The sequence below is a fragment of the Macaca mulatta genome, chromosome 11, assembly GCF_049350105.2.
Source record: "Macaca mulatta isolate MMU2019108-1 chromosome 11, T2T-MMU8v2.0, whole genome shotgun sequence".
In the NCBI taxonomy this organism is placed as follows: Eukaryota; Metazoa; Chordata; class Mammalia; order Primates; family Cercopithecidae; genus Macaca; species Macaca mulatta.
In genome coordinates this window covers 109,120,972-109,147,949 of record NC_133416.1, presented here as the reverse complement: position 1 = coordinate 109,147,949, position 26,978 = coordinate 109,120,972, and the positions used below count along the sequence as shown (strand labels likewise).

The window sequence follows — 26,978 nt, the reverse complement described above, 5'->3', positions numbered from 1 at the left end:
AATACAAAAAATTAGCCAGGTGTGGTGGTGGGCACCTGTAATCCAAGCTACTCAGGAGGCTGAAGCATGAGAATCGATTGAACCCGAGAGGCGGAGGTTACAGTGAGCCAAGATCATGCCATTGCACTCTGTCCTGGGCAGTAAGAGCGAAACTCTGTCTCAAAAAATAAATAAATAAATACAGGACACACAGTTAAATGTGAATTTCAAGTAAATAAAGTTTTTAAAGTATTGCATGGGATTTGTTTATGCTAAATGTATGTGGCTGCTTATCTGAAATTCACGTTTAACTGGTTATTTTATCTGGCAACTCTACTGCCACTGGTCTCATTTCAACTCCTCAGGTTCCCTCCAATACATTTTCCACACCACAGTTATGATAACTCTTGAAATTCATTATCTGATCGCGTCATTTGTTAGATTTTATTTCAATTCTTCATTGTATTTAGGATAAGTTCTTTCATTCTTGCTATGGCCTTTAAGGTCCTGCCAGACTCTCTAGTTCCATCTCATTGCATCTCCAGCCCTTCTTGCCTTAGATTAGAGTCTTTCATGTGGCCAGCCTTGCCTGGAATATAGTTCCCTCCCCACCCCACATCTTGAGTCCTCCAGCTCAATCTTTAGCATCACATCCTTCAGGAAGACATCCCCTTCCTTCAGGAAGGCTAGGTTATTGCCCCTCACAATACTAACCCAATATATATGTGCCCCTCCAGAGTGTAAATCCCACAAAAGCAGGGAACATGTCTTTCTTGGTACCCAAGTATTTGGGTACCCAAGTCACTACGAGATAGACTCAATGTCCAATAAAATGCCCAGCACAAAGCGTTCATTCACAAATGCTAAATAAATATCAACCATTACTTAAACTTTTCTCAAAGATTGTGCTCACCACTATATGCCATATTAGTCTACTGTACTTGGAGGTACTGTTGCCTTCACTGTATCTCTCTGCTCTTACAGATATCTACATCATTGATGTGAAGATGATTACACTTTTGGAATTCATTTGACTTCTTTTTAAAAAATATTTTCTCTCTCCTTTTTTTCCTCTAGTTACTTCATGTTTGGGGCAAAGGCAGGAAAGGGAGCTCTTTATTTATTTATTTATCTGCTATGGACTGAGAACCCAGATAACAAGTTTCTCGGAATTACATTTATCAGATTTTGAGAGAGGGACTGTGGGGTTCTTCTAAAAGAAAAACTCGGGGGTTTCATTGGGTTCCTGGGAGTCCTTTTTGCTTTTTTGGCTTTTCTGGCTCTTTTAGGTTGCCAGATAAAAGATTTCCAGATAAATGAGATGCTATTGCATATTTTTTCCACTGTTCAGATGTGGAGAGTTTAAAATCATTTCCAGGCCAGGCGAGGAGGCTCCCAGCATGTTGGGAGTCCAAAGTGGGAGGACTGCTTGAGTCCAGGAGTTCAATACCAGCCTGGGCAACATAGTGAGGCCCTGTCTCTACAAAAAAATTTAAAAAAATAATTTTCACAAATTATGCATTTACATACTACTAATGCTCTTGAAGTGCATATTTAATCAGTTAATTCTCCGCTGAAAACCTCATTGCTTTCAGAACAAGGCTAAATGTTCTTTCCTTAAATTTTTCCAACACTAAAAATGTCCCAGGCACTTGAGCATTTTCATGTGTTATTTTACATAACCTTCCTAACTGTATAAGGTAGCTAGCTACTACAGGTGTATTATATTGCACCCATATTTATTTTACTCAAGTTCAACCATACTGCCTGAGGAGGGGGAAAAGGGAGTGAACAAGAGCAAGTTCTCTGGAAGAAGGGACTTAGACAATGCTTCTGACCTCCCTTGAGGCTGTCTGGTTGGAGCCTAAAGATAAAGGAAAAAATTTAAGGGTAATTTGTGCTACAACAAAGCATACTTTTTAAGGAGGACAGGTTCTAGGCAAGACCAGGACTAGAGTGAGGACAGTGAGGCACTTGTCTTGGGTGCAAAATCTGAGGGAACTCCAAAAAACTCACTCATCAAGAGCAATAATATTTTAATGATATATATATATATAGCATTATAATGTTATATATGGCATTAAATGTTATATATATGGCATTTTATATATATATACACGGCATATATATATACACACACACACACACACACACACACATATGGCATTAAAATATATTTTAGACAGAGTTTCACTTTGTTGCCCAGGCTGGAGTGCAGTGACGTGATCTCGGCTCACCGCAACCTCTCTCTCCCGGGTTCAAGCGATTCTCCTGTCTCAGCTTCCCAAGTAGCTGGGATTACAGGCATGTGCCACCACGACCTGCTAATTTTGTATTTTTAGTAGAGATGGGGTTTCTCCATGTTGGTCAGGCTGGTCTCGGACTCCTGACCTCAGGTGATCCACCCACCGTGGCCTCCCAAATTGTTGGGATTACAGGCGTGAGCCACCACTCCTAGCCTAACACAATATTTTTAAAAAACCAAAATTAATGGTTGGGTGCAGTGGCTCATGCTTGTAATCCTAGCACTTTGGGAGGTCAAGGCGGGTGAATCACTTGAGGTCAGGAGTTCAAGACCAGCCTGGCCAAGATGCTGAAACCCCATCTCTACTAAAAATACAAAAATTAGCCGGGGTTGGTGGCATGTGCCTGTCCCAGCTACTTGGGAGGCTGAGTCAGGAGAATTGCTTGAAGCCAGGAGGCGGAGGTTGCAGGGAGCTGAGATCACGCCACTGCAATCCAGTCTGGGCAACAGAACAAGACTTGTGAATGTCTCAAAAACAAAAACAAAAATAAAACAAAACAAAAAAACCCCAAAACCTAAAAAAACAAAAAAAAATTACTGAAGAATATCCATGAAAAGCAAAATACCCAAACTTTATGTTTTATTTTATGTTTTAAACTTTTTTTATTTTAATAGGAACAGGGTCTATGTTACCCAGGCTGGTCTCAAACTTCTGGGCTCCCAAACTACTGGGCTCAAGCTATCCTCCCACATTGACCTCCCAAAGTATTGGGATTACATGCATGAGCCACCGCACCCAGCCCCAATATCAAAACTGTAAACAAAGACAGAATCTGACTCCAAACTTGCATGACTCATTTCACTATACTTTCCCCTAATCTTGGCCCTGTTCTACAGCCTAAGTACCTGGTTCAAATATCAATTCTGTCATTTACTATTTGTGTGATGTTAGACAGTTACTTCTTTTCATCAGTTTCTTGATTTGTAGAATGGGGATAATAATGGTATCTCCATTATAAGATTGTTGTGAGGATTAGATGAGCTGGGCACATGGTAGATGCTACCTAAATGTTGGCCAGTATACTGAGAGTCCTGTTGAGTGGCAGATGTTTTTATATCTGTTACCATGCTTTTTTTCCCCTTCTGATTAAGTCCTCAGATCTGTTATCATGCTTGAAAAGACCTCAGAACTATATGTGTCTTGTACAACGGCAATAATCTTTTGCCATGTACATATAGCATATATCAATCATCTTTTTTAAAAGAAGGATTAAAAGAAGTGACAGCAAAGTGTAAAAATCTTGCCTGGGATTGGAGTGAAGCTAATCCCTTTTGCAAGTCTGTTAATTCCACCTGATCATCAAGTTGAGGGTAAAAATTTGAGTATTTCCTGAAAAGCTGGTTCCCAAGATATTTTTTAAAATGCTTTGAATCATGGCAACATCAGATAAGTGTATTGTTTCCCAGGGTGACTAGGAAAAAAATCTTATTAACTAGGGTGCATTGGGATTAAGAAAAAGATCTCCCTTTTGTAAATCACAGGCACCAAGGAAAGGATCTCGTGGGAAAACCTGGTTTCAAAGTCAGATTACCCGGCCACCCCTGAGCTGGTTCCCCTCCAGTTCATCGCATGATTTCTATCGTAACAACTCTTGTATTTAGTGGTTTACATGTTTATCTCCCCCACTAGAGTCTCTGAGAACAGTGGCCAAGTCTAGTTCATTTTTGAATACCTGACACCAAGCACTATGCCACCCACCAGGCACAAATTACATATTTAACGAATAAATGAATGAATGAAATTCTGTTTTGGCAGATTTAACCCAAAGGTTTCCTCTTTCAAACAATATAGTTGGGGGGTTGGAGGAAAGGAGCCACATACAACATCTCCTTTTAGCACTCTGCAGAGAATGCTAAATGCAGAGAAGGTTTTATGCACAAAAATATTCATGGCATTATAGTACCGTCTATGGCACAGTCTCGACACAGGGGGCAGTTTTCTCTTGGTCGCCTGCCCAACCGGCTAAGTGGATCCCGGCTCCGCCAGCTCAGCTCCGCCCCTCCCAGCCCAGCCCAGCCCAGCCCTCAGGGCCCGCTGCGCATGCGCAGATGGGGAGGGCGCGCGCCTGCCCCATGCCCCTCCGTCCTCCAGGTGGCGCTGGAGACCCCGCCGCCGCCGCCGCCTCTCGCCCGGCCAGACCCGGGCGGCGCCGGCCGCCCTGCCGGCCGCAGGTCCGCCTCCGCCGCGCCGAGGGCGTGGGCTCCCGGCTCCCGGAAGCGGCGGCCGCGGCGCGGAGCCGAGCCGGCGTCCGTCGCCGGAGCTGCAATGAGCGGCGCCCGGAGGCTGTGACCTGCGCGCGGCGGCCCGACCGGGGCCCCTGAATGGCGGCTAGCTGAGGCGGCGGCGGCGGCTCAGGCTCCTCGGGGCGTGGCGTGGCGGCGGCCGAGGTGATGCTGCTCAAGCTCCTGCAGAGACAGACCTATACCTGCCTGTCTCACAGGTATGGGCTCTACGTCTGCTTCGTGGGCGTCGTTGTCACCATCGTCTCCGCTTTCCAGTTCGGAGAGGTGAGTAGCGGCGCCGCCGCCTGGACCGGGCGCCTAGACCCTGCGCTGCCCTCGCCGTGCCCCGCGATGCCCCAATACTGTATGTTTTTTTTCATTATTGGAGATGGGGTTTTGCCATGTTGCCTAGGCTGGTCTCGAATTCCTGAGCTCAGGCGATCTCCCTGCCTCGGCGTCCCAGAGTGCTGGGATTACAGGCGTGAGCCACCGCGCCCGGCCAAATACAGTATTCTTTATCATAAACGTGTACAGACTATGCGAAAGTCAGAACTGAAAGAAGGCATGTATGTGATTTTAGATATTGCCCCCCCCGCCCACCTTTTTTAAAAATAGAGACGGAGGCCTCCCTATGTTGCCCAGGTTGATTTGGAACTCATGGGCTCTAGTGATCCTTCCTTGTTGGCTTCCCAAAGTGCTGGGGTTACAGGCGTGAGCTGCCGCACCTGGCCCAAGAATGCCACTTTTAGCAACTGGGAGAAAAGCTGTATTTTCGAGTGGTTTGAAATCTGTCTCTCAGTTTTAATTTTTTTCTTTTCTTTTCTTTTTTTTGGTAGGATGTTACAAAAGGTTTTAAAATTAACAGTAGTTTTTAGAAATGCCATAGTATACATTTGCTTGAAGTCTTTACCCATCCTGGATTGTAAGCTCCATAAGAGAAGGTTCTGTCTGTCTAAATACTGTAACCCTGGCCCAAGCACAGTGCCAGGTACTGCCAGAGTATGCAGTGCAAGTATTTGTTTAATGGCTAAATTATATGGCATGAATTCAGAGCATGTACTTTTTTAGTAGTTCTTGGTTCTGGAGGCTGGGAAAAAATGTCTTACCATAAGGGTGAGAAAGCTCCAGATTTGTAAGTGTGGACTATCTACTGAATATCATAGCACTTGCTCGTCTTGGTTTCATGTGTTGCAACTTAATGTATCTGTGTGTAGTTAGGTGCCTTATTGCTTTTGTGTGATTTTTTTGGCCTTGATTAATTTTGAGTTAACTGTTTATTAAGTCCCATGCAGTGTGAAGGTGACTTAAAGGCATCAGGTGTTAGAATTTTTCATTTTACTTTATTTTTTGAGACAGATCCTTGCTCTGTTCCCCAGGCTGGAGTGCAGTGGCTCGATCTCGGCTCACTGCAACCTCTACCTCCCAGGTTCAAGAAATTCTTCTGCCTCAGCCTCCCAAGTAGCTGGGACTACAGGCGCGTACCACCATGCCCAGCTAATTTTTGTATTTTTAGTAGAGATCTGGTTTCACTATGTTGGCCAGGCTGGTCTCAAACTCCTGACTCCAAGTGATCTGCCTGCCTCGGCCTCCCAAAGTGTTGGGATTACAGGAGTAAGCCACCGCACCTGGCCTGAATTTTTCATTTTATATCCTTTTCCTTTTGCTTTCATTCCATGCCTGGCTGTTTACCAAAAGAGAGACATTTTGTTGTAGTATTGAAATGGCCACAGATCATAAGGTTTGGAACAGACAAGAGAAATGAGAGGCAGACAATGCCAACAGGTGCCATGAGAGGTGCAGGCAGCTGGTCTGTGGTTAACTTGTAAGGCATAGTGGAAAAGAGGAGCTGCATGATTAGGCAGATTTGGGCTTGAATGCTGGCTCCAGTTGATAATGATCATAATAATAGCTAATACGTATATTGGTCTTAACAGGTGTCAGGCACTCTCTTAATTGCTTTACAAATATTAACTAATTTAATCCTCAACATCACCCCTGTGAGATAGGTACTATTATTATACTCATTTTATAGGTGATGAAATGGAGGCATTTGCATAACTTAATCCAGCTAACTTAAGCCCAGCAGAGCTGGGCTTCAAACCAAGGCAGGCTGGCTCTGAGCTGTGCTTTTTTTTTTTTTTTTTTTTTTTTTTTTGAGACGGAGTCTTACACTGTCACCCAAGCTGGAGTGCAATGGCACAATCTCGGCTCACTGCAGCCTCTGCCTCCTGGGTTCACATGAGTCTCCTCTCTCAGCGTCCTGAGTAGCTGGGATTACAGGCGCACACCACCACACCTGGCTCATTTTTTGTATTTTTAGTAGAGTCGGGGTTTCACTATGTTGGCCAGACTGGTCTCGAACTCCCGACCTCGTGATTCGCTCGCTTTGGCCTCCCATGGGATTACAGGCGTGAGCCACCACGACCGGCCCAAGCTGTGCTCTCAAGCACCCCTTTTTATGGTTTCTCAAACAGCCCAGGCTGTTCCTTGTCTGATCTTGGGAAGCTCTCTGAGCTTCCTCATCTTTGAAATGGAGGCAAGAATACCTTCCTTGCAGTGTTGATAATGAGGATTAAGTAAGACCTGTATGTAAAGCACCTCACACAGATCTTACTACATAACAGACCCTCATTAAATGGTCATGGCTACTGCTGCTATTATCAACTATTTATGTCCTTAAACCTTATTTTGAAATATATCCTTGAATCAGAATACTTTGATCATATAGTTAATATTACCAACTTGTTAATAATCTCACTAATTGTAATGGATTGTAAGCTCACTAATTGTAAGTCCTTTTGGACTAAGAAGATCATTATTTTTTGTTTTGAGATAGAGTCTCACTCTGTTGCCCAGGCTGGAGTGCAGTGGGGTGATCTCAGATCACTGCAACCTCCACTTTCTAGGTTCAAGTCATTTTCCCTGCCCCACCCTCTCGAGTAGCTGGGTTTACAGGCGACCGCCACCATGCCAGGCTAATTTTTTTATATTTTTAGTAGAGATGGGGTTTCACCATGTTGGCCAGGCTGGTCTCAAATTCTGGACCTTAGGTGATCCGCCTGCCTTGGCCTCCCAAAATGCTGGGATTATAGATGTGAGCCACCGTGCCTGGCCCTCAGAAGATCATTAACTGTAAATTTGTTATCTTCTTCTCCTCCTCTCAATATAACAGGTATTTGATGCTGTATTTTGATAAGCCTTTTCTGTACTCATCCAAACTTTGACAAGTAGAATTGAGGGAAGGAAGTATCAAACAAAAACAAGCTGGGTGAGGTGGCTCACGCCTCTAATCCCAGGACTTTGGGAAGGCTGAAGGATTGCTTGAAGCCTGCAGTTGGACTAGCCTGGGAAACAAAGGAGACTCTGTCTCTACAAAAAAATAAAAAATAAAAACAAAGGCTGGGCGTGGTGGCTCACACCTGTAATCCCAGCACTTTGGCAGGCTGAGGCAGGAGAATTGCTTGAGCTCAGGAGTTTGAGAATAGCCGGGGCAACATGGTGAAACCCTGTCTCTACAAAAAAGGTAGAGTAGTCCCAGCTGCTTGGGAGACTGATGTGGGAGGATTACTTGAGCCCTGGTGGTTGAGGCTGCATGAGCCGTGATTACACCATTGCACTTCAGTCTGGGTGACAGAGTGAAACCTTGTCTCAAAAATAAATACATAAAAAAAGTTAGCTAGGTGTGGTGGCACATGCCTGTAGTCCCAGCTACTCAGGAGGCTGCGGCAGGAGTGTTGCTTGAGCCCAGGAGTTTGAAGTACAGTGCCTATGATTGTGCCACGCACTCCAGCCTGGTTGACCCTGTCTCAACAAACAAACAAAAAAAACTCCTACAGGGAGAGCCCTCAGAATGGGGACTAGTGGTCACAAAAATGCATTGCCTTGGGCTGTAGGTAGCAGGTATCAGACTGTTGTAAGTTTGTTAGCTCCACAAATGGGGTTACTAGATTGACTGCTCTTAAGATGTTTTTTAGCTTAGAAACTTCCAATTTTTAAATAGTTTGTTCTCTGTTAGTTGCTACTATATAGATTTTAAAACGTGCTTTTGAGTTAAAATTTATTTCAGGGCCATCATTATTTAATCGAACCATTTGTATGCAAGTCCACAATTCCTCACACTCAGGAAAATACAGACTATACATAGCCTCAAGTCAGTTTAGGTCATTTTGCCACCAAATAAGTACAGGGCAGGTCAAGTTTAGTTGCCAAATACGGTACAAAAAGATCTCTAGTTAGTACTGGTCTATTTTGGAAAAAAAAAAAATTAAAAATCAGAAAAACAAAATAAAATAAATAAAAATGAGAAACAAAAAGTTAAAAGCCCTTCCAGTATTCAGAGCATTTTGGATTTCAGGATTACTAATAGAGGATTGTAGATCACTGTGTATGTGTGTATCTGTGTGGGGATATGGTATATGTATAGCATATCACTTCCTTTGCGCACTAAGTATGAAAACAAATATCCAAATATGGAAACAAATATCCAAATATGGAAACAAATATCCAAGAATTAACTTACATAAAGAAGCAAAATAGGTTCACATAGAATCTGCTGGTAATGAATAGTAATGTTTTCCTGACCTCTCTGCTCCCTTTTGCTTTCCTGTTTTCTGTTGCCGTTTTGAATCAATGAGTTATTTTCTGTGAAAAGGAGAATTGAAAACTGGGTCTAGCTCAAGTTGTGTTCAGCCTCAGTGGTGACCAGTGTCTCATACTGGCCTTATTTCAAGAAATTAGTTATCATGTTTGTATTTGATTAGTTCACTCATTAAACAGATATATTTGAGTGTGTTCTTGGCCAAAGGCAACAAATAGATGAATTAGAAAGAGGCCTGGCCTGAGAGTCAGGGACTGTCTGGCCTGCTTCTCGGTGGTTCCCAAACTGAGTTACTGCCAGCCACCTTGTGGGTTGGGAGTAGCCCCTCTTATCTGTTTTGTGTAAACTTCTTTTTCAGGGGATGGGGAAAGTTTCATTGTTTAAAAAATGTTTAAGGCTGGGCGCGGTGGCTCACGCCTGTAATCCCAACACTCTGGGAGGCCAAGGTGGGAGGATCACGAGGTCAGGAGATCGAGACCATCCTGGCTAACACTGTGAAACCCATCTCTACTAAAGAATACAAAAAATTAGCTGGGTGTGGTGGCAGGTGCCGGTACTCTTGAGGCTGAGGCAGGAGAATGGCGTAAACCCGGGAGGCGGAGCTTGCAGTGAGCTGAGATCGCGCCACTGCACTCCAGCCTGGGCGACAGAGCGAGACTCCCTCTCAAAAAAAAAAGTTTAAAAACTATGAGACTGTATTTCTAAGGGCCTCATTTTAGCTTTAATGTTCTGTGAATATATATTTATTAGATGCTTCACATGAGAAGCATGAATTACAGTGTAATGGATTTTATACCAGAGAGAAAATGCCAGTGGCCACACAGAGCCTTTTTAAAAGGTCTCTTTCTTTTGAGGGGTTTGAGAGAGATACATAGTCCAGCTAACTATCAAAGTAGGGACCTTGTCTTATTCTCTGCTGTATTCTTAGCAACTAGAAAGTGATTGGTACCCAGTAGATGCTGAATAAATACTTGACGGGTGCACGAATGAATGGATCGATGAATTGGGTTGATCTTAACTGACACCCCTTCAAATTTATTTCAAGTAAAGGTAAATTTTTTGCTCTGATGCAGTGTTTATAGTTGCCTTTTATTTCTCAAATGTGATTGATCTGATTATAACTTGAACATTTTCATGCTTTGAGAGTCATTCCTGCTCTGGTAACTTTCTCTAAAAACCTGAGACCTGTTGTTAGACTGTACAGTGGAAGATGCTGTTGTTAGAATATACAGTGGAAGATGCTGTTGTTAGAATGTACAGTGGAAAATGCTGTCAGAGATACAAACAATTATAGCTCATGCCTTTGGCTATCCTTTAGTTGAGATGAGGCCGAGATACATGTATGAGGACTGAATAACAACACAGGGGAATAAGCAATTGAATGCCTGAGTTGGCACACAACAATTGCTTAGAAAGTCAGAAGACAGAAGAATGTTGTGGGTTGAAACATCCTTGGGACAGTTCCAAGACCTTTACAGGGAGGCATGAGCTTTAGGGAGGCTTCATGGATAAGTAGGAGTTTAAACAGAGGAGAGACAAGGAAAGATTATTTTAGAAAGTAGTGGGAGTAATTTTAGCATAAAGTTGGTAATGTCAGAAAAGTTTGTGATTGCTTTTTCTTTTTGAATTACTGGTGGTTTAACATTGCTGCTGGAATTAGTTAACAGCACTAGGTTGCAAGTGACAGACTCCCAACTCAGACCTAGCTTATTAACTAGTTTATTATTAGCCAGTTTATTAACTGGGATAGTTGAAAAATACAGGATGAGGCCAGGTGTGGTGGCTCACATGTGTAATCCCAGCACTTTGGGAGGCCAAGGCGAGTTCGAAACCAGCCTGGCCAACATGGTGAAACCGTGTCTCTACTAAAAATACAAAAATTAACTGGGCGTGGTGGTGCGTGCCTGTAGTCCCAGCTACTTGGTAGGCTGAGGCAGGAGAATTGCTTGAACCCCAGAGGCAGAGGTTCCAGTGAGCCAAGATTGTGCCACTGCACTCCAGCTTGGGCGATGAGTGAGGCTCTGTCTCAAACAAAAAACAAAAAATTAACAACAACAACAAAAATATATATGGTAAAGTTTCTGGCAGGAGTGAATCGAGGTGCTCAAATGATGTCACCAGGAATCTCTTTTTGTCCCTGTTCCTCACCTCTGCCTTCCCCTCTTTTAGTTTACTTCTCAGCATGCTCTCCTCATATGAGAACAAAGATTGCTGCTGGCAACCCCAGCTTCTGTTCTACCAGTTCAGTAACTGCAGCAGAAAGCTTTTCTTTCTCATTAGTGCCAACTAGACTCAGGGCTGCCTAGCCAGAGAAATAAGTGTCCTTGTTATACCCTTGTTAACCACTGGGATCATCTCCAGAAATAGGGGAGTGGGTGGGGCTATCAGTCTTAGCTGAACCACATGAACTGAGAGGAGAGCCCCAGAAGATAATCACGAGGCTGTTACCCAAAGAGCGGGAACAACAGATGTCTTGAAGACACTGGCTTTAGTCAAAACCCATTTCCTTTCCCTGACTTTACTGTTGACATTGTGTCTGTGATAGCTGTTAGCCCTTTACCTTACTCTAGAAGTTGTAAAGTGGGTTGTTTCTGTTTTTAATATCTGGTTAATTATCTGTGAAACTTGTTTTCTTGCATGGATATATTAATATGGAGCTTTGTTAAACACAGCCCAAGTGTGCCCTTATAAATCTTTCAGTAATGATCAAATATATACCTTTAACTTAATATGGTGATTTGATAATTGCATTTGGTCTTTCTCTTGAGATCTAAATATTGTTCATTTTGTTAATGAATTTTATCACATTGTGAGAGAAAAACTTAACCTGACCTTTTTTTTTTTGAGACAGAGTCTCGTTCTGTCGCCCAGGCTGGAGTGCAGTGGCGCAATCTCAGCTCACTGCAACCTCCACCTCCTGGGTTCAAGTGATTCTCTTGTGTCAGCCTCCCGAGTAGCTGGGATTACAGGCACCCACCACAACACCTGGCTAGTTTTTGTAATTTTAGTAGAGACGGAGTTACAGCATGTTGGCCAGGCTGGTCTCAAACTCCTGACCTCAAGTGGTTTGCCCGTCTCGGCCTCCCAAAGTGCTGGGATTACAGATGTGAGCCTCCGCGCCTGGCCTTAACCATGCCTGCTGCCTCTCCAACAAGCTCTAGCACCACACTTCCTACCAGCTGCCTACACCGCATACATGGCCTCCTGCCTTCCTAAGACTCGGCCTTGTTCATCCTGGCACTTTTCCCTTCCTAAGCCCAGACATAGTTTCAGAATAATTTCTCTAACAGTTTGGTGTTCCTGCTGCTTTTGGGAGGACTCTCAGAAGATGGAGGAATAACTTGACCCAGGACCTCAGCAATCCTTTCCTGGTGTTGGTCGCAGTTATGCTTATAGAGCCATTCTTAAGCAAATCTGTTGAAAGGAGAAAGGGGTTACTTTTAGACCAATCTGACCTACCTCTGAATCCGGGGGCTGGTCTACATACATTTGTTATGTAGGGATAGGTACTTTTATGGAAGAAGAATCGATAAGTGATGCTGGGTAGGCAGTTGGCTGTAATTGTCATGTTGAACAAGCACACCTTGTGGGATGTGTAGCCAATCCCTTTATTCTTTATCTTCCACTGGCTCTTTCTGTTGTCTTGCACTCCTGCCCCTGGATGAAAATTCAGGTGGGCCTGAGACTTCTGTGGTCACTTCACACTATAGAACAGAATGTGAATTCAGCATTAGAGTCTTCCGTCCTAAAGCATAACAACTTAAAGCCTAAGTTCCCTCTCCCAGTACAGGCCTGCTGCAGGCAGAAAGCCTGCAGTTGAGGAAGGGAGGGTGGCCACAGGGGGCATCTTCTCACTTTTCCTCACTTGATGCTTCTCTTTCTGCTCTGTAACCTGTTTCTGATCCCTCCTGTGTTAGAGCACGTGGAAGAAAGGAAGGAAATGAGGACAGGAAACTTCTTCCTGAATGAGTGCAGGAGCTCTCTGGGATTTGCAGGTGTCAGAGCTTATTCTCTCCTGAGTGTTTTCAAGGGGCGTCCTTCAGAGACCACAGCCACCACCGTGCTCAGGAGTGGTCACTCGCTTTTCCCCTGATGAGACCAAATGCCTCTTCATTCTGTTTGGTTGCTTATTCCTTCCATAGATCCTAAGAATCTGATAATAATGGGAGCTTCTCCTTTCAGCCTCTTTTGCCCAGTGAGTAGGCCCAGGGTGACCTTCTGCTGGTTCTCTGTTGTGTGTGGCCCACACTCTTTGCTCAGACTAGGGGAGGGTGGGCTGATTCCAGCAGAGTGACAACTTCTCTCTTGTCCTCAGAGCTTAGCCGGCCAGCCCTTTATATTTTTCAGGTGTTACACAGACCTGGTACCCGCCCAACTTCATGGACCCATAGTGAGTTCTCTTGGTAATTTTGTTGAGCCCTTTTCTTGGGCGTAAGGAAGTGGGAAACGGACTTCCACTGCTCCCCCTTGAATGAGGTGGAGCAGGAGTCACAGAATGCCAGCTGCCTGTGAAAACCTCCTCTGATCGCCACCTCTTGGACCTTTCTACCATGATTTGGATGAGTTTACAACTCTTCCTTAAGAAACTCGGCCCAACATTTCACTTTGGAATGTGGTATCTTGTATTTTGCTGCCTCAGAAGAAATTTATTTTTACATGCACAGCTTCTCAATTTGGGTACCAGTTAATTGGGCTTGCCTGGGAGATGAAACTTATTTGCTATTTCTGTGCTCAGCATCCTGGTCACAAAGCTGGAATCTTCCTTATCTTCAAATCCCTGTGCCCTGGCAGAGTACCGCCTCATTCATTCAGTTAGTAGTTAATTTTTGAGTACTGTGCCAGGCCCCTCGGGATCCAGCAGTGAACAAAGCAGACTCAGCTCCTGCTGACAAGGAGCTTATATTCTGGTGGTGCAGTCAGACGTTAACTGCTACTTCATTACTATTGTGAGAATTGCTGCAAAGAAATAGAGCATCGTTGTGGAAGAGACCAGCAGTGAGAATCAGTTTGGTCTGGTGGCAGGGGATCAGGAGATGCTTGCTTTTTTTTTTTCTTTTATTTTTGAGATGGAGTCTCGCTCTGTCACCCAGTCTGGAGTGCAGTGGCTATGACTTCGGCTCACTGCAACCTCCACCTCCTGGGTTCAAGTGATTCTCCTGCCTCAGGCTCCTGAGTAGCTGGGATTACAGGCTTGCACTGCCATGCCCAGCGACTTCTTAAATTTTTAGTAGAGATGGGGTTTCACTGTGTTGGCCAGGCTGGTCTTGAACCCCTGACTCAGGTGATCCATCCACGTCAGCCTCCTAAAGTGCTGGGATTACAGGTGTGAGCCACTGTGCCCAGCCGGGAGATGCTTTCTTGCTTGATGCTGTTTGAGTTCAACAGTAAATGGTAAGAATTGTTGAGACTGAGGACAGGAGGTCAAGGCAGCTCTAGGACAGTGGTTCTTAGCTAGGTGCGATTTTGCCACATGTCTAGAAACATTGTTGGTTGATACAACTGGGGCATGGCATGGGGTTGCTGCTACTGGCATTTAGTGGGTAGAAGCCAGGGATCCTGCCAAACATCTATAGTGCACAGGACAGCCCCTACAACAAAGAACATCCAGCCCAAAATGTCGATAGCGCTGAAGTTGAGAAATCCAGAATTAGAAGGGGCAAGAATGACTGCAGGGCAGTTAGTCTGCAGGTCTGGCCTGGGACTAGGTCAGTGGAAGGACATAGGAAGAGAAATGGACAGATTCAAGAGGCCTAGGAGGCAAAATCCTCCAGTCCTTATCTTCCATTATGTGCTAGGCACTCCACTAACATCTTGGGATACAAAAGTAAGTGAGATAGACAAGTTCATTTGCTCTCACAGACCCTACTTGTAGGTCTTCCGTGAATATTTGTTGAATGAATACTTACAAGCATCAAAATTTATTTTTGTTGCTGATTGTGACTGAACTTAGGAAGAGTGGTTTAAGTGAGGTGCCTAATGTATATAAGACATCTTGTATAGAGCCTGGCGCTAGATATTCAGCTAATTAAGTGCCAGCTGTCCCATCTCAGGATTGTTGTCCATGTGGCCACAGTGCTCATGAAGACAGGACAGGAGACCACCCTGTGGGCTTATGCCTGTTAATCTTTCCTTAAATACAGAATAGAAGAACTCACAGTGATTTCTTTACCTTGGTGTGCTTTGTTATGATTGCTACGAAATCAGAGGGAGCAAGTGCTTTATTTAATATAGCTTGTACTGTATACTAATATATGTAGGCTTTCTCCAGTTATTTCTAAAATATAACAGGTGTATCTATAATAGATTATATATATTCATGATATATCTTTTTAAAATTTCTGTCGTTCTTTAGATGGTTCTCATCTTGTGATACAGATGCAGAATCTTTAGCAGTTGATTAGTCAGCCTATGTGTGATTCATGTGTGTACTAAATTAAACAGGAAAAAGTGATCTTTCAGAAAGACCAGGTCACACCCATTCAGGGAGTGAAACTCATCCTACGATCAGACTAAAAACCATGTTGCCCACTTTAAGATTACTTCCCAAAATTGCTTCATATTTTAGGATTCTAGTTTATCTTTTTCCTTTGATACACCTTTTTTCCCCCTTCATTTTCTCACTTCATTTCTGTCTCTCATTAATTCCAAATTTGATAATGCTTCTAAAGCAAATTTTCAGAAGTTGTTCATGTGACAGGCTTATGGAGGTGTTCACTCTGGGCCAGTGTATTAGTCCATTTCATACTGCTGCGAAGAAATACCTGAGACTGAGTAGTTTATAAAGAAAAGGAGGCTTAGGTCAGACACCGTGGCTCATGCCTGTAATCCCAGCACTTTGGGAGGCCGAGGCAGGCGGATCACCTGAGGTCAGGAGTTCAAGACCAGTCTGGCCAACATGGTGAAAACTTGTCTCTACTAAAAATACAAAAATTAGCCAAGTGTGGTGGTGGACACCTGTAATCCCAGCTACTTGGGAGGCTGAGGCAGGAGAACTGCTTGAACCCAGGAGGTAGAGGTTGCAGTGAGCCAAGATCGTGTCATTGCACTCCAGCCTGGGTGACAAAAGCGAGACTCTGTCTGAAAAAAAAAAAAAAGAGAGAAAAAAGAGGTTTAAGGTACTCACAGTTCCACGTGGCTGGGGATGCCTTACAATCATGGTGAAAGGGGAAGGGGGAGCAAAGGCACGTCTTACATGGTGGCAGTCAAGAGAACATGTGCAGATGCCCTCTTGGAACTGCCCTTTCCCATCAGCTCTTGTGAGACTTACTCACTATCACAGGAACAGCTTGGGAAAAGCCTGCTCCCATGATTTGCTTAGCTCCCACTAGGTCCCTACCATGACACATGGGGATTATGGGAGCTACAATTCAAAATGAGATTTGGGTAGGGACACAACCAACCTATATCAGCCAGGATCTCTACTGCTGACTAAAGACACAGAGAGCTGGGCATGGTTGCACAGGCCTGTAATCCCAACACTTTGGGAGTCCGAGGTGGGTGGATCACCTGAAGTCAGGAGTTTGAGACCAGCCTGGCCAACATGGTGAAACCTTGTCTCTACTAAAAACACAAAAATTAGTTGTGTGGTGGCAGGTACCTATAATCCCAGCTACTCGGGAGGCTAAGGCAGGAGAATCACTTGAACCTGGGAGGTGGAGGTTGCAGCGAGCTGAGATCGTGCCACTGCACTCCAGCCTGGGTGACAGAGTGAGACTCTGTCTCAAAAAAAAAAAAAAAAAAAAGACGCACAAAGATATTTAGGTTGCTTTCTGCTCTGGAACAACTCATGGTCCAGACAGGGAGATGGACAAGCAAATAGGCAAACTTAATGTGATGAATGCAGTTGAAGAGGTAGGTGTGGGTGTCAGGCACACTTTCTCAGATGGTGTGACACCTGAGCTTGGTCTGGAAGGAGATGGCTGAGTAAAGGACGGGGAGTGTTTTTGTTTGTTTGTTTTGTTTTTTAAGGGAAAGATGCCATTGGTGTAAAGGTATGGATATGAGACATTATTAACTGCTAAGAATAAAAATAGTTCTAAAGGGCTGTAGCATCTTTGGAGTGACAGGGGAATGAAGCCGAAGAGGCAGGCAGGGGCCAGTTTAGGACTCGCCTGCTGGGTGGTGCTAAGAAATGTGAATTCATCCTGAAGTAAATGGGGACCATGAAAGGATTTTAAGGAAGAGTGATGAAATCAAATCTGTGCTTAGAACAGTTGCTCCAGAGGTAATGTGGAAGATGAATTGCAGGTGGGAGAAAACGGGCAACAGGAGACAGGGTGAAACTCCCACATCAAGTATAATGCTTCAGAATCTACAAGTTTTTTTTATATTTTTATTTTTTGGGACAGGATCTCACTGTGTTCCCCAGGCTGGTCTTGAACTCCTGGGCTCAAGTGATCCTCCCACCTCAGACTCCCCATAGCTGGGATTGTAGGCATGTGTCACCTTGGCTAGCTAGTAAGCTATTTAAAAAATTAATTACTTTTAATTTTTAATTTTTTTTTTTTTTTTTTGAGACGGAGTCTCGCTCTGTCGCCCAGGCTGGAGTGCAGTGGCCGGATCTCAGCTCACTGCAAGCTCCGCCTCCCGGGTTTACGCCATTCTCCTGTCTCAGCCTCCCGAGTAGCTGGGACTACAGGCGCCTGCCACCTTGCCCGGCTAGTTTTTTGTATTTTTTTTTAGAGACGGGGTTTCACCGTGTTAGCCAGGATGGTCTCGATCTCCTGACCTCGTGATCCGCCCGTCTCGGCCTCCCAGAGTGCTGGGATTACAGGCTTGAGCCACCGCGCCCAGCCAATTTTTAATTTTTATGGCTGTACAATAGTTATGCACATTTATGGAGTACATGTGATAGTTTTATACATGCATACAATGTGTCATGATCAGGCTGGGTGCAGTGGCTCACACCTGAATCCCAGCACTTTGAGAGACTTAGATGGGTGGATTGCTTGAACTCAGGTGTTCAAGGCCAGCCTGGGCAACATGACGAAACCGTATCTCTACAAAAAAATACAAAACTTAGCTAGGTGTGGTGGCACATGCCTGTAGTCCCAGCTACTCTGGAGGCTGAGGTAGGAGGATCACTGGAGCCCAGGAGATTGAGGCTACTTTGAGCCATGATTGTGCCACTGCTCCACCCTGGGTGACAGAGTGAGACCCTGTCTCAAAAAAAAAAAAAAAAAAAAAGGGAATGATAACATCTGGGTAATTGGAATATCCATAATCTCAACCATGTTTCATTTCTTTGTGTTGGGAACATTCCAGATCTTCATTTTTAGCTATTTTGAAATATACAATAAACTATTTTTCAGTTGCCCTATTGTGCTGTCGAACACTAGGACTATCTAACTGTATTTTTGTACCTATTAGCCAATCACTCTTCATCCCCACTGCCCGCACTACCCTTTCCATACTCTGGTAACCACCATTCTATTCTCTACCTCCATGAGATCAGTTTTTTAGCTCCCACATATGAGTGAGAAATGTGAATGAAATTTGTTTTTCCGTGCCTGGCTTATTTTACTTAACATCGTATCCTCTGGTTCCATCCATGTTGCTGCAAATTATAGGATTTTATTCTTATTTATGGCTGAATAATATCCCATTGTGTGTGTATACTATTTTCTTTATCCATTCATCCATTGATGGACACTTAGGTTGCTTCCAAATCTTGGCCATTGTGAATAGTGCTGAAATAAACATGGGAGTGTAGGTATCTCTTCCATATACTGATTTCCTTTCTTTTGGGTTTATACCCAGTAGTGGGATTGCTATATCATATAGTCATTCTATTTTTAGTTTTTTGAGGAATCTTCAAAGTGTTTTCCATAGTGGCTATACTAATTTACATTCCCACTAACAGAGTACAAGCATAGCCTTTTCACCATGTCCTTGCTAGCGTTTCTTTTTTCTGTCTTTTTGATAGTAGCCAGTTTGATTAAGGTGAGATGTCTCACTGTGGTTTTAATTACATATTTCCCTGATGACTTGTAATGTTGAGCATTTTTTAATATACCTATGGCCACTTACATGTGTCTTCTTTTGAGAAGTGTCTATTCTGATGTTTCGCCAATATTAAAATCAGATTATTTGGGTTTTTTTAATGCCGTTGTGTTGTTTGAGTTTCTTATATATTCTGATTATTAAATCCTTGTCAAATGAATAGTTTACAAATAATTTTTCTCATTCTGTAGGTAGTCTCTTCATTTTGTTGATTGTTTCCTTTACTGTGCAGAAGCTTTTTAGCTTCATGTAATTCCATTTTTCCGTTTATCTTTGGCTGTGTATTCTCTTTAGGTCTTACTCAAGAAGTCTTTGCCCAGACGATTGTCCTGAATTTCCCCAGTTATTTTCTTCTAGTAGTTTCATAGTTTCAGGTCTTAGATTTAAGTCTTTAATCCATTTTGATTTGAGTTTTGTATATGGTGAGAGATAGGGGTCCAGTTTCATTCTTCTGCATATGGAAATCCTGTTTTCCCAGCATCATGTATTGAAGAGACTGTCCTTTCCCCACTGTATGTTCTTGGCACTTTTGTCAGAAATTAGTTTGCTGTAAATCTGCAGATTTATTTCTGAGTTCTGTATTCTGTTCTGTTGATCTTTGTGTCTGTTTTATAGCATCACCATGCTGTTTAGTTTCTGTAGCTCTGTGGTATACTTTGAAGTCAGGTGGTGTGATGCCTCAAGCTTAGTTCTTTTTGCAGTCTTTCAGGATTGCTTTTCCTATTTGGGAGCAGAATCAGTGAGCATTAAATATTGACTTTTATAACTGTACAAAGACCTGAAAGGAAAGTGTCTTTGTTTTTAGAGAGAGGCTTTTTTTTTTTTTTTTTTTTTTTTTTTCTGGAACAGGGTCTTGCTTTGTTGCCCAGGCTGGAGTGCAATGGCTATTCACAGACATGATCATAGCAAACTGTAGCCTCAAAGTCCTGGGCTTAAGCAATCCTCTGATGTCAGCCTCCTGAGTAGCTGGTACTACAGGTGTACACCACCACATCCAGCTAGCATTGTTTATTGCTGCCTTATTGTTTGGCTTTGGACAAGTCTCTTTGTTTCTTTATAATATAGAGGGTAGAATAACTTACGTCAGAGTTCTTCAAAATCACTTACAGTCTAGCATTTGGCAGTGAGCTATTATGGGCCGGGCATGGTGGCTTATGCCTGTAATCCCAGCATTTTGGGAGACCAAGGTGGGAGACCAGCCTAGGCAACATGGTGAAACCCCATCTCTACAAAAAAATACAAAAATTAGCCAGCATAGTGGCATGCCCCTGTAGTCCCAACTGCTTGGGAGGCTGAGGTGGGAGGACTGCTTGAGCCTGGGAGGCAGAGGTTGCAGTGAGCCTGAGATCACACCACTGCATTCCAGCCTGGACAATGAAATGAGACCCCGTCTCAATAAAAAAATAAAAAATTAAAAAAAGTAAGTTATTATGCTGCCAGCAGTTTTCAAAGTATAGTTTGGGGACTCCTGGGGCGCCAAGATCCTTTTCAGTTATCCTTAAGGTCAAACCTAGTTATGTAATAATATTAGGACATTATTTGCCTTTTACTCACATTCTCTCATGAGAGCACAGTGGAGTTTTCTTGAGGCCTATAGGACATGTGACATTGCAACAGACTGATGCAGAACAGACATTGTCTTCTATTAAATAGACATTAAAGAGATTTTTAAAAATTACTAAGTACCATTTCTCACATTTTTTAATTTTTGAAAATGTAGTTATTATTTATGAGAAATAATGTTAACCTGTAATGGGTTTATTTATTTTTACATGAGTATTAAATAAATACTCTTTTATTTATGAGATGGAGTCTTGCTCTTTTGCCCCGGCTAGAGTGCAGTGGCATGGTCCCGGCTCACTGCAACCTCCGCCTCCCAGGTTCAAACAATTCTCCTGCCTCAGTCTCACGAGTAACTGGGATTGCAGGCGCCTGCCACCACAGCTGGCTAATTTTTGTATTTTCAGTAGAGACAGGGTTTCACCATGTTGGCCAGACTGGTCTCGAACCTCTGACCTCAAGTGATCTGCCCGCCTCGGCCTCCCAAAGTGCTGGAATTACAGGTGTGAGCCACCGTGTCCAGCCTAAATGAGCACCTAAATTTTTCCTCAGTTTTAATTTTAATACAGTAGATATCAATAAATATAATCCACATACATTTTTCAAAGCTGTTTGGAGTCCTCAATAATTTTTTATTTTTTTGAGACGGGGTTTTACTCTCGTTGCCCAGGCTGGAGTGCAATGGCTCAATTTCAGCTCACTGCAGCCTTTGCCTCCTGTGTTCAAGTGATTCTCCTGCCCCAGCCTTGCCAGTAGCTGGGACTACAGGCTCATGCCACCATACCTGGCTAATTTTTGTATTTTTTTGTAGAGATTGTGTTTCATCATGTTGCCCAGCTGGTCTTGAACTCTTTTTTTGTTTTTTTTTTTGAGATGGAGTCTCGCTCTGTTGCCCAGACTGGAGTGCAGCAGTGCAATCTCGGCTCACTGCAACCTCTGCCTCCCGGGTTCAAATGATTCTTCTGCCTCAGCCTCCCAAGTAGCTGGGACTACAGGTACATGCCACCACGCCTGGCTAATTTTTGTATTTTCAGTAGAGATGGGATTTCACCATATTGGCCAGGCTGGTCTTGAACTCCTGACCTCATGATCTGCCCGCCTCGACCTCCCAAAATGCTGGGCTTACAGGTGTGAGCCACCGTGCCCGGCCTGAACTCTTGAGCTCAAGTGATCTTCCTGCCTTGGCCTCACAAAGTGCTGAGTTTAGAGGTGTGAGCCACCACACCCAGCCAGTCCTCAATAATTTTAAGAGTTTAAAGGGGTCCTGAGACCAAAAAGTTTGACTACTGCTGCTGCTAGTATTTAACAAGAAACATATGTTAAAAAAAAGAAATACATGGTATCTCTATCATGCAAATACAAATATAAGCCACTGTCATTTCTTAACACTCTTGCTCCATTATAATCGATTATCCAGACTGCAACCAGAGTACATTTTTAAAATGTGAATCAGATTATATCATGTCCGTTGCACATAATAGAAAATCCAGACTCCTTTCAATGTCTTATATATGTCCCTAAATGTAGCACCCTACCCACTTCTCTGAAGAGCCTGTATCAGGTAACCAGTGTGTATCGTGTAACTATTTCTATGAAAATGTCTTGTAAAAAACTATCCCCAAAATTGCTGGCTTAAAATGAGAGCAGCAGACTCCACCTGTTTTTGTGTGGGCTGTAATTTAATAATGGGTTTTACATTTTTGAGTGGTTTTTAAGAATTAACATTTCACAACAACATGAAAATTATATGAAATTCATACTCTGGTTTCTCTTTGGATTTCATAAATCTTTTGCCTCATACTAAGATTTCCATGGGGCTGGGTGTGGTGGCTCATGCCTGTAATCCCAGCAATTTGGGAGGCTGAGGTGGGAGGATCACTTGAGTTCAGGAGTTCAAGACCAGCCTGGGCAACATAGTGAGACCCCATCTCTACCAAAAAAAAGCAAAAAACAAAAAACAAAAAAACGAAACCAAAAAAACCACTTAGCTCAGCATGGTGGCGCATGTTTGTAGTCCCAGCTACTCAGAGGCTAAGGTGGGAGGATTGCTTAAGTCTGGGAGGTTGACACTTCAGTAAGCCGAGATTGTGCTACTGTGCTCCTGCCTGAGCAACATAGTAAGACCCCCATCTCTACAAACAAAAATAAATATTTTCATGGAGAGGAACAACTCTGATTTTTTTGTTTTATTTTTGAGACAGGGTCTCACTCTGTCACCCAGGTTGGAGTTCAGTGGTGTGAACACAGCTCACTGCAGCCTCAGCCTCCTGGGCTCAAGATCCTCCTGCCTCAGCTTCCTGAGTAGCTGAGACCACAGGTGTGTGCCACCAAGCCCAGATGATTTTTTTTCATTTTTTTGTAGAGATCGGGGAGGGGGGGGTCTCACTATGTTGCCCAAGCTGGTCTTGAACTCGTGGACTCAAGCATTCCTCGCACCTCAGCTTCTGAAAATGTTAAGATTACATGCATGAGCCACTGTGCCCAGCCCAAGTTTGAGTTTTTTGCTAATTTTTTGAGGCCTTGCTTTGGCAAGGTGATACAGTTTGGATTTGTGTCCCTGACCAAATCTCATGTTGAATTGTCATCCCCAAAGTGGGAGAAGAGGCATGGTGGGAAGTGATTGGATCATGGAGGGGATCTCCCCTTTGCTGTTCTTGTGATAGTGAGTGAATTCTCAGATCTGGTTATTTTTATTTTATTTTATTTGTTTTGAGACAAGGTCTCACTCTGTTGCCCAGGCTGGAGTGCAATGGCGTGATGTCAGATGACTGCAAACTCTGCCTCCTGAGTTCAAGTAGTTCTTCTGCCTCAGCCTCCCAAGTAGCTAGGATTACAGGCACACGCTACCATGTCCAGCATCCCAGCATTTTTTTTAGTAGAGACAGGGCTTCACCATGTTAGCCAGGCTGGTCTCAAACTCCTGGCCTCAAGTGATCTGCCCGCCTTGGCCTTCCAAAGTGCTGGGATTACAGGTGTGAGCCACCACGCTCTGCCCGAGATCTGGTTGTTTAAAAGTGTGTAGCACTGGCCGGGTGCGGTGGCTCAACCTGTAATCCCAGCCCTTTGGGAGGCCGAGGTGGGTAGATCACCTGAGGTCAGGAGTTCAAGGCCAGCCCAGCCAACATGGTGAAACCCTGTCTCTACTAAAAATACAAAAATTAGTTGGGTGTGGTGGCAGACACCTGTAATCCCAGCTCCTCCGGAATCTGAGGCAGGAGAATCACTTGAACCCAGGAGGCGGAGGTTGCAGTGGGCTGTGATCTCACCACTGCACTCCAGCCTGGGTGACATAGCGAGACTCCATCTCAAAAAAAAAAAAAAAAGAGTGTGTAGCACCTCCCCCTTTGCTCTCTTCCTCCTTCCCTCTGGCCATGTAAGATGATGTGCCAGCTTCCCCTTTGCCTTCTGCCATGATTGTAAGTTTCCTGAGGCCTCCCAGCAGTGCTTTCTGTATATCCTGCAGAACTGTGAGTCAGTTAAACCTCTTTTAATTAAAAATTACTCAATCTTGGTAGTTCTTTATAGCAATGTGAGAACAGACTAATCCACAGGGATAGAGTAAAAAAGAAAAAAAAATTATGTGAAATTTAAATGTCAGTTTTTGTAATTTAAGTTTCATTGGAACACAGCCATGTGCATTTATTTACATGCTGTCTGTGGCTCTTTTCACATTACAGTGGCCGAATTAAATAGCTGAGACAGAAACTATATGGCCTGCAAAGTCTAAGATGTTGCTGTTTGGTCTTTTACAGAGAAAGATTTCCAGTCCTTGATTTACAGTGGCAATGACTTGCTCTCTGGATGTGCAGGTCATTGGTTAACTGATTGGGGTTGGACTTGGTTGGCTCTGCTCCACGGGTCCCTCATCCTCCAGGGACCAGCAAACAAACCTGGTCATGTTCTTCTCAAGGCAAAGGCAGAGGCCGAGAGATCCTCTAGATACTGGCAAACGCTTCTGAGGTGTTAGCTTAGAACTGCTGCAGTCACCGTCTTTGTCTTTGAAGGCATTCAACTTTTCTTGTCTTAGGAGCTTTGTACTGCCTGTTCCATGAGCGGGGGAGCACTCCCCCCAGATCATCTGCTGACAGGCTTTCTTGTCACATAGGTCTCAGCTGTAACACTTCACTTGGGCCTTCCCCACCACCTGTCCTAAAGCAGCCTCTTTCCCCAAGTCCTGCTTTATCACATTCCCCTATTTTTCCTTTTTTTAAAAATAATACTTTGAGTACCAATCTGAAATTGTATGTTGATATATATGATTTCTTACCTCTCTCCTTTAAAATGTAGGTTCTGTGGGAGCAGGGGCCTTTCTGTCTTGTTCACCACTGTATTTTCGGCCCCTGGAAAGCTGGCACCTAGAAGTAAGCTGAGCACAGAAATATTTTTTTCTACTATCTAAATATGGAAAGGTCACCCCTGGTGAGCAGTTTCTAAATTTGAGCTTAAAAGAAAGAATGTGAATTTAGTTTATATATATGTATGTGTGTATATATGAAGTTGGAGTAGACTTTACATTTTAGAGCAGTTTTAGGTTTACGGAAAAATTATATGGAAGATACAGGAAATTCCCATATACCCCTTCTCCCCTAAATAGTTTTCCATATTTTTTTAATAGGCTTGGTTTATTTACTTATTATTATTTTTAGAGACTGGGTCTTGCTCTGTTGCCCAGGCTGGAGTGCAGTTGTACAGTCAGCTCACTGCAGCCTTGAACTCCTGGATTCAAGCGATCTTCCTTCCTTCAGCCTCCCAAGTAGCTAGGTGTACAGACACAGACCACACTTTTTTTTTTTTTTTTTTTTCGTAGAGACTGAGTCGCACTATATTGAACTCCTGGTCTGAAGGGATTCTCCTGCCTTGGCCTCCCAAAGCACTGGGATTACAGGTGTGAATCACCATACCTGGCCTGTTTCCCCTAAAAACATCTTGCATCAGTGTGTTACATTTGTTACAGTTGGCAAATCAATATTGACAGATTTTTTATTAACTAACGTACATAGATTACATTAGGATTCATTCTTCATTTTATACAGTTCTGTGGGTTTTGACAAAAGCATAATGTGCTGTGTCTACCACTATAGTATTGTACAGAATAGTTTCACTGCCCTACAATTGTTCTTGCTCTGTGCTTCACCTATTCATTCCCATCTTCTCCTTCCTCCCCACTGGCAACCACTGATCTTTCTGCTGTGTCTGTAGTCAGGCCTTTTCCAGAATGTCATTTCTCGGAATCACATAATATGTAGCCTTTTTAGTTTGCTTCTTTCCCTTAGTAATACTCATTTAAGTTTCCTCTATGTCTTTTCATGACTTGGATCTTTTCTTTGCAGCACTGAATAATATTCCATTGTCTGGTGCCATTCACCTTTTGAAAGACTCTTGATTGCTTCCAATTTGGTGCAATTATGAGTAAAGCTCCTGTATACATTTATGTGCACATTTTTATATGGACATAATTTTTCAACTCAATTAGGTAAATACCTAGAGACATGACTGTGCTAAGTCTATGTTTAGCTTTGTGAGACACTGCCAAACTGTCTTCCAAAGTGGCTGCACCATTTGAATTCCCACCAACAACCAATGAGAATTCCTGTTGCTTCACCTTTCCTGACTTGGTGTTGTCAGTGTTTTGGATTTTAGCCATTCCATTACGTGTGTAGTGGTATCTCATTGCTGTCTTAATTTGTTATTCCCTAATGACATGTGATGTTGAGCATCATTTTATATACTTGTTTACCATCTGTATGTTTTCTTTGGTTGGGTATCTTCAGATTTTTTTTGCCCAGTTTTTAATTGGGTTGTTTGTTTCCTTATTGTTGAATTTTAAGAATTCTTTGTACATTTTGGATACCAGTCCCTTATCAGATATGTGTCTTACAAATATTTTTTCTCAGTCAATAGTTATCTTTTCATTCTTTTAACAGTGTCTCCCAGAGCAGAGCAGAAGTTTTTTTAGATGGAGTTTCACTCTTATTGCCCAGGCTGGAGTGCAGTGGTGATTTCTCGGCTCACTGCAACCTCCGTCTCCTGGGTTCAGGCGATTCTCCTTCCTCGGCCTCCCAAGTAGCTGGGGTTACAGGCATGCGCCACCACGCCCAGCTAATTTTGTATTTTTAGTAGAAAGATGGGGTTTCTCCATGTTGACCAGGCTGGTCTCGAACTCCCAACCCCAGGTGATCCACTCACCTCAGCCTCCCAAAGTGCTGGGTTTACAGACATGAGCCACCATGCCCAGCCAGAAGTTTTTAATTAGTACAACTGATCAGTCTTTTTCTCACCTATGGATTGTACTTTTGGTGTTGTATCCAAAAA

The 26,978-nt window shown here is 43.4% G+C and overlaps 1 protein-coding gene across 1 annotated transcript in view; it reads left to right on the top strand.

Annotated features, from left to right (window-relative positions):
- Window positions 1-4,480: 4,480 nt before the first annotated feature.
- GNPTAB (N-acetylglucosamine-1-phosphate transferase subunits alpha and beta) overlaps window positions 4,481-26,978 on the top strand; it is an 87,115-nt gene continuing 64,617 nt past the window's right edge. Inside the window, exon 1 of the mRNA XM_077954804.1 lies at window positions 4,481-4,792. Within this exon, the coding sequence (XP_077810930.1) occupies window positions 4,676-4,792 (117 nt within the window). The 5' untranslated portion in view covers window positions 4,481-4,675. The remainder of the gene's footprint in view (window positions 4,793-26,978) is intronic.